A 10719-nucleotide genomic window follows, 5' to 3' on the forward strand; every position below is an offset into this window, starting at 1 on the left:
TTTAATGCTGGTTATGATTTTTAATTTCAGTTGTTAGATTTTATGCTTTATGGTATGGTAAAGTCATACTTTTATTTTTTATTTATACTTTTGTGAATTAACATTAAATTTTTCCTTAGAAAAAGTTACTACTATATATATACAATCTTATAAACCTGAATATATACATACATATACAGGAAATATATAAAAGAAAGTTATTTTATGTCAGAGTAGGAGAAATGAATATTGACTTATTATAGACGATTGAGATCAGAATATAAAACTCATGCGATTTTTTTAAATGGTCATGTGATATTAAGAAACTTTTCATCTTAATTATCCACGCACATATAGTTATTTGACTAAGATTTGTTTCGTATGTAACATATTGTGACAACTACAATATATCTATTAGAGAAAAAAAGTCAGACGCACGAAAAGCCATTGAGGTAGCTAATCAACCCAAACTCCTTTACTCAGTATAAAATTTGAATTAGTTATGTTAACTAGTCATCCATGTTTGCCTGTGTCAACTGTTGGATCTCAAACGAACTTTAGTTTTGAAATTACTTAATTTAATAACCTTTTTTTTTTCTTTCAAGTTTTCATTAGTTTTCTATTCAATACCATATTCGATTAATCCAAGTCGACATGGGTAAGATTAATATAGCCAACAAAACCCTCTCTCAAAGTTTAATTTAAACACAATTACATTTTAAGAATTTCCATCAATTAATCTATGCGCTAGTGATCAATATAAATAATTTAAGTGTGTCTTTACTCAAGCATTGTGTTAACCCAGATACTGATAAAAAAAAATTGTGTCAACCCAGATCCGCATTATTTAGAAGCAAGATGTTGTAGCTTACCGTATTTTGAGTTATTGGATGTGGTTTTCATAGTTAACACTTAATACATATCACAAGCGTAGTTTGAAACACACTAAGTTTCTTTGCAGGTAATTTTTTTTAATAAAATGTTTAAATTATATTGTCCTTTAAACTCCTGACTCCTCTTTATTAAGAGTTGAAAACATCCTATGCCTTTTGTTAATGAGTAATTATATAAATAAAGTTTTCGGGACCAATTTTCCTTTATCTAAGTTTTAATATAAGTAACTTAAACACTTGAAAAAAAAATGAAAATCTGAACACTTTCACTATCAGATTTATAAGCATATACAAACTCTTTATTTTATGAGGTCTCAAAAATGATAATAGGTGTGTTTAAAATTGTCCATCAACAAAGCTGAAGTGAGAAGATAAATTTACTCGCGAAATACTCATTTACAATAAAATGAACATATGTCTCTTGACAACAATAGTATAACTTTTGGCAATAATAAAAACTATTACTATAATTTAAACATCTATGAAAGCGACAAAAGAGTGTATATACATATATTGAAACATAGAGTAATTTCAACTTTCAAGTAATAAAAGATCAAAAAGAGTATTTACACAAAATTACAATCCCCCCTCTTCCCTACAGAAAGGAGAGAAAAAAAGTAAAAGGGAGACATAAGTAACTGTGCCAATACAGCTCCCAAAATGGCACGCAAGTAGGAAGAAGTTGTAAGCCAAAATGGGACAACGTACGTCTCTCTCTCTCTCACACTCTCCACATGACACTTTTCTTACTTGGGTTAGATTTTGTACACTACACTTTAACTTTAATATTAAACATGTTTAAGATGTGAACACATAATAACTATTAACTAAGAATGCAATTAACAATTTCCATATACAAACAAATGAGACACCGAAACCGAAGAAAAGTAAGATATATATTAGCTTCGATATCTGTCTCAACCTACACATCCAATTCACTTTTTTATTCCCACTTAAGTTTGTTTCTGAGCCAGCTTGTGATTGTGTTGTCTGGTACACAAATGGTTCATGAACATAATTTAGAAATATTAATTAATAATGAAAGATTTTTTACAGTGTAATTTAATCTTTGGTTATTAATTAGTATATAATTGAAAATCATTAAATTTTTAGTAATTACTTCAAAGTCTTATTTACTAATTAATTAAATATCAGTGTATCAAATTAATTAAATTACTAATATCTCGAAAAAGTTGCATTGTCTTTCATATAACTACTAAGTTATTCTTTTTCTTTTCATTTGTGTCTGGTGAATGGTGATCGCTTTCAGGTTCACTGTTTGATTCAGATTGTACCAAAGCAGAATATATGGTTGTAACATGTAATTTTGGTTGTCAGGTGTGTTGTTGCAGCGGTTAATTTTACTTGTGAAAATTAAGAATGAAGGTAACACTAGTATGTATGATAATGATTGGTGTTTCAGAAACTTGGCACCGTTAAAATTTTCGCATAGAATTAGAGGGGAAAGCTTTGTAATGCTTAAATTTTCACTTCAACCCCCATTAAGATATATTTACTTTATCTTTCATCTTATTTAGTTATTTATATATTTTTTATAATTTCACCTCAGTTTATCCCACAGTGAGTGGACGTATATATATCCTTTTTATAATATGATATGTAATTTTGTTTATAAAAAAATATTAATTATTAATCTATTAATTTTTATTAGAAATTGAATTCACAATTTTTTTTTCTTTTTTAATCACTTAATCAATCTTATAACTCCATATGATAGATATGTATTTTAACTATCAAATAGGATTGATATCTGATATCTCCTTATAGATCGTGATACAAATTAATAAAATCACTTCGTGATCAAATTAACTAACATCTCATTCAATTTATTTAAATTACAAACGTTCATCTCATTTAGCCTTCTATAGTTGGGAAAGGAAGAAAAAATAAATAATATTGAACGTGTTGTTTTTTTGGTGCCTAATGCTTACTGATAAAACATTAAACCAAACAAGCGGTAAGAAGAAAAAAGAGGCAACAAACCTTCTTCCAATAAAAATTCAACTTCCATTTTCAAGTACCTGTATGTGAAAGCGATAAAATTAAAACGACTTCAATTTTGAGTTTGATTTTTTTTTTTTTGGAAGACAAATACAATTTTGAGTTTGATGAATATCCACTATTAACGTAAATGAGATTTAAATTAATGTCTAATGTATTGGTATATCATTACTTATTATCATATCATTTTTTATTCATTAAAAATGTACTAAGTTAATGTATTGAGTTTTATACAGTGTACATAACTTCTGTTATATAGAGAATACATATTTTTTTTATATAAGCATATAGAGGATACATTTTTTTAAGCATATAGAGAATGCATATTAATTATTTTCAACATAATTAAATTTTTTGAAAAAAAATCTCTTAATATTTTTTAAAAAAGCATTGATTGTCGATGCCTCAATGCGAACAGGAAAGCAAACATTGATTCTTAAATTTTAAATTTATATATTTTCAAAATTGATTTCAGATAGTCTGTTAAAAATTAATTACTAGCAGGAAAGCAAATATACTTTTTGGGTACAAATTATTGAGAAAGTTAATCTCCCATCCTGGTAATCAAAGTTGTGCTATGCTTTTGTGGGGGAATAACTTGCAGTGAATAATTTTTTTTGTTAAATTTTTATTATTCAAAAGCTACTTGGAATTCGATTCATTCAGAATTTTGTACAGTTAAGATTCTAAATTTTAGATGTAGAACTCATAAATTTATTTGAGGGAATCAAGTTATTTGTTACTCAAACCAAAAACCAATAAACATTAGCTTATACTCATAACAAAATCCATTAGTCCTATTTGCAACCCAACCTAAGTTGTAAAATGTACTACACTAATGGAATTACACATTTAAAATGATTTTTCTTTAATAAAAGGTTGATAAAATGATATAAAATCCCATTATGTTTATATGAGTGAAAATAATCTATTTAATAAAAAAATTGGATCAACGGTGATTTTGCAAGCGATATTAATCTCTAACTCAATGGATTTGGGGACATATTTGGTCTCTAACTACGACAAATTTTCTTTTTCAAATTTTACATTTGTGGAAAGTTTTTTAAGGATGGAATTAGACTTCAATTTATGAATGTCCTTTTCTTCTAAATCCTTTTCTTCTAATTTTTTTTTGAAATAATGTTATTGATTTTTGAATTAATGAGAGTGTAAAAAAAAGGTAGTGCCAATGGTCAAAATACTGTCTTATTTTATTCATTGTCCAATGTCCATAATGCTTGTAGACTTGTTTGCAGTATTGCAGGTGCAGCGGCAGCATATGGACACATTCGGTACAAACCCTCAGAATGGCACTGAACCAACCTAGACATTAGATGGGTCAAAGCATGCGACAAGATGCACAAAACATTGCAAAAGCAGATCCCGGCTTAAAGGTGTTTCCAGACTACTTCGCTTGTTAGAAACTAAAAAGAAAAAAATATTCATGCCTAAACAAGAAGACAACATAATTTGATTGCATATAACAAAATGACCCTTAGTTTGTTATTCCTTAAATTCTTTTACTTTTGTTTCTTTCTTCTTTACGCGCCAGTAGTTAGAGGGTCTATAGCTCTCTCGGTTGAACATGTGAGTTATTGTTGTAAAATCTTTGCTACTTTTCTTTGATTCTTATAGACAAAAAAAAACCTTTATGCTAAAGATTTTCTTCAAACTAGACAAATGAAAGGACATTATTACTCAACTAAATCAAATAGGCAGGGTCGTACATGTCCTTGGCAGCTTGTATCCATTTACATCGTCCAGCATTCTGATTCACAAGGTTGTCTGTTATCAGAATCATTTCCAGCAGCACCATTACTGAGGAAGAAACTTGGAAGCAAAATACTGCCCCTTAGCTATATTGCAAAGACAGTTTTCGTTGTTTTAATTTTACAGCAAAAATCTTCGTATTCACAATTTCTTATATCGATGGACGAAAGCAAACAAGATGAGATATGTATCGGTGTTAAAAGTAATTCTGTTCACCGGTCCAAACAGGTACTCAATTCTATTGAGGCCCACACATGAGAATACCAGCAACGACATGATAGCTTCTTTATTGAAAAGAACAACCAACGTCTTAACAAAATATGCCTAAAGTTAACATCATATTTTAAAAAGATAAAGCTTAGAAAAAGAACAATTTTTTTAAAAATAAGCTAGAAAGAATATCTTTGGACAAAATTACACAATGATATGTCACATTCTTTTTAGAATTTATTCAACCGCACGTTGAGCGAAAGTTATTTACAAAAAGCAATGTATGACATGCAAGTATATGGAAACCACAATCTATTATTTGTTCTCTCTTGAAACTGCATGATCAAAATTCTTGTTTGGTTCTTGATGGCAAATATTTATCTGGCCGTAGAGCGAGATGATCGGCTACTTGGATTTGTGCGATTGCCCCTAAATATGACCTCCAGGTTCTGGAAGCATCCAGGAGCCCTAACCTGTGTATCATAACAGAAAACCACACCTTAGAAAACAAATTATCACTCCGACTCATTTTTGGAGTTATAAGGTTGGTTTGGTGACAAAAGAAGAAGAGATGACAGGAAAGGTCATGGGTTCGACCTCCCCACTAACCAACAATTAACAACTATCATTTGCTGGAAAAGAAAAACACGGTAAAGTTGCTTTGTTACCTATTCCATTAGGAACTGCGGATTTTTTGGTCCATCATATTCATCAGACACGTAAAGTAATAACTATATCACAATAAAAAGGGATACCTTCCAGCGCCTCTTTTGAGCAAGATGGTAGTATATGTCTTCCAATCTCCCAATTATTTGCCTAAATGTTGGTCTTCTGTATGGTTTTTCATCCCAGCATTCCTCAATTAACCTATGGAAAAATCAAATTTCCTGAATGTAAAATTTTTATTCTTTTAATTTCCTACTCGTGGTAGGTTTTGAAACTAAACCTTAAAATCTGCTGCCAATAAAATGTATTTAAAACACTCACTGTTTTAGTCCATAAGCATAAAGCTTTGGTGAAGCTCTAAATGGTGGACGCTCATTTTCAACATATGCTTTGGGAACTTCATTTTCAGGCTTTTCATAAAACGGTGGACAACCTTCAATCATCTAGAGGAATAGAAAACCATACAAGTGCCAGTCAATATTTTGCTTGGCATCTCTCAATAACCATAGACTCCTATATGTATATACTTGATAAGTGAAAGAGATCCTATGTGTAAAAGACACCATCAAATATCTAAAATTCAATATGCCGTAACAATACTGAAGGAATTTGAATGCTGAAATCAACATAGGATACATAGAAACAAATGATACACCTCTCAATGCATTGCTTTTCCTGGACTTGCAATTTTTTAACTAACATGAATAACACAAATGTATGTATGTATGTAGGGGATAAGACTTTATGTTCAGGATTATGTAAATGCTTTTAATTTGCTCAAAATAAAACTGAAAAAGAAACAGAAAATATAAAGTAAATTCTCATTTTTTGAAGAAAGCGAATGCAATTAACAGCCTTCTAAAAGTTTTGTGCTAAGATAAACAGAAATTACAAAGGACGGAGAGTATTGAATTAGGATGTATTAATTGCTCAATACCACCATAATATTCAGCAAGCATCAATTCATCAAACAGATTTTATATTTATTAATTAATTTGGAAGTTTAGGGTTTAAAAGTCTTGTTTCAAGACCAGAGAAGATACAGCCATTCACATTATAAGGGTAAACAATTAACTTGGAAGTCATTAAAAAGCTCTAAAATAAGAAAAATCACCATGCATCCGAAGGTGAGGAATAATGATTTTACCTCCTGTAATATCAAAGCAAATGAAAATACATCCACCTTTGTGTCGTATTCCTCATTTTTATATACCTCTGGAGCAACATAACGCCCTGTTACAGATTTGAATAAATTCATCAATACAAACTATGAAATCAGAACCAATCCCAATAGGATTAAAATAAAACCAGTTATACATATAAGAGATGGCCATATTTATAAATCAATTAATAAATTCAAATTAGTAAAATTGAGCACCAGCTGACAAACTGTCTTTAGTAGTCACTGAGTAGACAGCATTTATTTATTTTTTTTCTTGCAAACTATGCATCATAATGCCCTCATGAAATAGAAGTTCACAATATTGCTTTTATGCAGACCAACATGATTGACAATGAATATTTCAAGCCTCCACTAAAGAAGAAAACCTACATGATGTATCCAGGCTTGTCACGGGTTTGTCCTCTTTGACTGTTTTAGCAACTTTAAGCAACTTGCTAACTCCAAAGTCTGCAACTTTCAGATGCCCAGAATCATCCCGCAGTATATTTCTGTTATCTTACTCATGTAAAATGAAGAAACTTTAAACAGTTCCAAACACTCAATTAAAAATGCATGCTTCTACTGAAAAATCCATGATACTTCATACACATGCTGGAAGAATAATAAAATCAACAAGACAGGAGAACTAAAACATACGAAGGCTCAAGATCTCGGTGTATAATGGCTTCTGGTTTATGTTCATGCAAATAGTTCATACCCCTGCAAAATATACATGCATTGTATTTATTACAAATATCCAAATGCAAATTTTTAATATAGGAGTAAATTTTCATTTATTATTAAACTTTTAAAAAATAAAAGAATCAGGAGAGTTTGCTTCCTTGCAACCCAACTGAAAGCTAGTGATGCATCCATAATATGGAAGCTCTTGACTGACCTAGCAATATCAAGTGCAAACTTTACAGCTGTTACTGGTTTTAATGCACCTTTCCGCTTCAAGTAGGCACGGAGATCCCCCTAAAGAGATGATAATTCATTCCAAATTGTTAGACATTACAATTGTGAAGAATACAGGGTATAGTTAATCACATTGCACACACAAGTAGAGGAGATATCTTCCTAATTATATGCACTTCCATATTTTTTCACCACTTCACTAACATGAAGTGAAATCCCCAATAAAGATAAATGAAACTCCTAATTCAACACTTATCAATGCTAGATTAAAATGGGTATCTCTTATCATTACTTAAAATCCTTCAACGTAGATATTTATAACTTCTAAACAGAACAGGAACAAAATTGTCGGACCGGATTCAGTTCCTCTAAAGTGAGAAAGTGAGAACCACCCATCATCAATTTGAATTAAAGTATTTTGCATACATAACCGACTTTATATCAATTGTAGATAATCCCTCACTTTTTCAATTTACACATCTACTAACTTAGTGGGCCAAATCCTGTCTGGCCAATGCAGAATTGCAAATAACTCCTGACACTTCAACAATTAGTATCAGTTCCAGTATAACTTTTTATCATATTAAGTTCTTAATTATTAATTATTTGTGCACTCCAACTGTGCTAGATTTCCAGTAGCGCTATTGAAACTAACCTGGGGTAGATATTCTGTGACAATCATCATCGGTGTGCTTTGTGTTACAGCACCCAAAAACTGGACTACATTTGGATGTCTTATTTTCTCAAGCAATGTAAGCTCATCATGAAATGCCTTTCTGATAAACAGATGCCAACAAACAAAATCGAATATGAGAATAACAATTAAGAATTGAATAATCCAATTGACATGAATGAAACGACAGCTTGCATAAGTAGACCAACCCACACTTTATCATCATCAGTGAACAATTCCTCCCCAAGTGTCTTGACAGCAACCTGAGTTCCACGCCATAATGCAATCCGAAAAGTTCCCTAAAATATTCAATATAAAATATGGAACACAAAATAAATGAGGGTAAATTGACTTGAGAGAATATGTCAAAACTAGGCAAAAGGATAAATCAAGTTACAAGACGATTTGCTTCTTAAAAAAAAAAAGAAAAAACAGTTTTTTAAAAGCAAAAGTAGATTAAGCAAACACATAAAAAAAGCAGAAAATTGTTTATTTTTATTAAAAAAGAAGCTTTTTTCAACAGATAAGCTTATACAAACTGACTCATTACCTTTGTTATGCAAACGCTATTAGTAAAATCAAGTTCAGAAGGATCAATCTCATACTCCGGGACTTCACGAGCATTTTGCACATGCATGGGAGCCATCTACCAAAAAAAAAAAAGAAGTTCACAATTGAAACAGATATCATAAACCAACTATTCTAAAAAGAGTTTAACAATTATGCAATGTCAGTTGAATTGTTTTATACGTAAAAATCAACCCTTTTTTTTTACTCTCTAACAGTAATTCCGATATTATTATAGTCTTTTTAGTGAATAATACAAAAGAAAATAATAGAAGAAACTTTTTTGAATAATAGTTACAAATTCCTTCATATTTTTAGAGACAACCAACTTATATGATAATTTGTAACTAAACATATATCAGAAACTGCTGGTATGTGTGTTGACTTTCATAATCATTATCTTAAAAGTCATACAAAACTACTAAAGTTAATATCTGATTGCTTGACAATGTAAAAAATTTCACACTACCAGTGGCATGTCTATTAAACTCTCTAAATGAATAACAAAATTGGTTTTATATATAAGAAGAGGGAAATGAAAAGAAGAGAAGACACATACCGGGGGTCTTGCACCGTGTTTCTCCAAAAGCTTGACAACGTCGTGATTTTTGTAGTACATTGCATCAACTAGAGGCTGTTAAACAATCCAATCCAGAAATTAGTGTGTCAGTGAGTGTAGAATAAGAGACAGCGAGAAGAGAGAAAGAGGAAGGAGGTGGAATTACGGTGCTGCCCCAGCGGTCTTGAGGATCGACGTCGGCGCCTCGTCGGAGCAGCAAGCCAACTACGTCGGTGCGGCCCTGGCAGGCGGCGACGTGGAGCGCGGTGCGGCCGTCAATGTCGGTGAAATTGACGTCACTCCCGGCGTCCAAGAGCTCCTTAATACCGTCCGAGTCGCCTTCGTTGGCCAGATACATCAACCGGACCGCCGGGTCCAGCGCCTCCGACGCGTCGCCGCCGCAGCCGCCGCGCTCCGGCGCGAGGGAGGATTGGCGGCCGAGAGAGAAGCGAGGCTGGAGCTTCTTGATTTCCATTGCGGCGGAGAGGGCTTTCAGTTTTCAGAGAGAGAGAGAAGGAGTTGTGAATTCAACGAGGGATGAGAATAAGAATAAGAAGAAATGAGAGTGTGTGAATGAAATTAATTAATATGAATGATGATTTTTGCTTAGAGGATGGTATCGGGTTCTAAGAGACTCACTAGTTTAAATCTTCTGACGACACTGCCTTTCTACTTTCTACAAACTAAATACAATAAATATGCGTGTAAAGATTAAAATGAGTTACAAAAATTTATATATAAGTACTAAAATAAATTAAAATATATATGTAAGACTAAAATAAATAACTTGTTAATATAAGGATTAAAACATAAAATTTGTGTAACTGTAAAACTTAAATGAATATTTTTATGATGTACTAATCTTTAGGATATTTTTGGTCAACTGTTTTTTCTAATATTTTTTTATAATTTAAAAGAAAAGCTTAGGTGGTTAAGTTGACTTTCTAAAAATGTACTTTTTCTTATAACTTTCCTAAGTTGACTTCCTAATTCAATTGATTGCAAGTTGCAGCGTTTAAAGTATTTTTTTTATGGCAAACGGTAAAATATAAAAAGGCTAAGGGCATATAATAAAGGATCATGAATAAAAAATAAATATCTAACCAACTTATGATTAATGAACTATTAAAATGTAGTTATTTTTAATTTAGTACAAAATATTTCCTGACTTTATTAATAATTAATTTTTATTAAAAAATTTAATTGAATCATTTAAAATTATATTTTTTTATTCATAAAATTTAAATCTGAAATCTTACTTATAAAAATTGAATCTAATATAATTCATATTAACAACTTA

The 10719-nt window shown here is 31.1% G+C and overlaps 1 protein-coding gene across 1 annotated transcript; it reads right to left on the reverse strand.

The window, feature by feature from the left end:
• Positions 1 to 5022: 5022 nt before the first annotated feature.
• LOC114402016 (integrin-linked protein kinase 1-like) lies at positions 5023 to 10074 on the reverse strand. Its single transcript, XM_028364569.1, has 12 exons — positions 9586 to 10074; positions 9420 to 9494; positions 8844 to 8939; positions 8507 to 8592; positions 8276 to 8396; positions 7601 to 7680; positions 7360 to 7422; positions 7093 to 7211; positions 6688 to 6773; positions 5862 to 5983; positions 5630 to 5741; positions 5023 to 5347 (listed from the first exon to the last, which is right to left on the reverse strand). The coding sequence occupies exons 1-12, from the start codon at positions 9892 to 9894 to the stop codon at positions 5252 to 5254; spliced, it is 1365 nt and encodes a 454-aa protein (XP_028220370.1). The 5' UTR covers positions 9895 to 10074; the 3' UTR covers positions 5023 to 5251.
• Between the last annotated feature and the right edge of the window lie 645 nt (positions 10075 to 10719).

Source organism: Glycine soja, chromosome 2 (assembly GCF_004193775.1).
Source record: "Glycine soja cultivar W05 chromosome 2, ASM419377v2, whole genome shotgun sequence".
In the NCBI taxonomy this organism is placed as follows: domain Eukaryota; kingdom Viridiplantae; phylum Streptophyta; class Magnoliopsida; order Fabales; family Fabaceae; genus Glycine; species Glycine soja.

Coding starts and splice junctions, on each gene's coding strand:
- LOC114402016 (XM_028364569.1), bottom strand. CDS start 9,894: ATGGAAATCAAGAAGCTCCAGCCTCGCTTCTCTCTCGGCCGCCAATCC. Junction 8,593..8,843: donor ATAGCGTTTGCATAACAAAG/GTAATGAGTCAG, acceptor TGAATATTTTAG/GGAACTTTTCGGATTGCATT. Junction 7,212..7,359: donor CACCGAGATCTTGAGCCTTC/GTATGTTTTAGT, acceptor GTAAGATAACAG/AAATATACTGCGGGATGATT.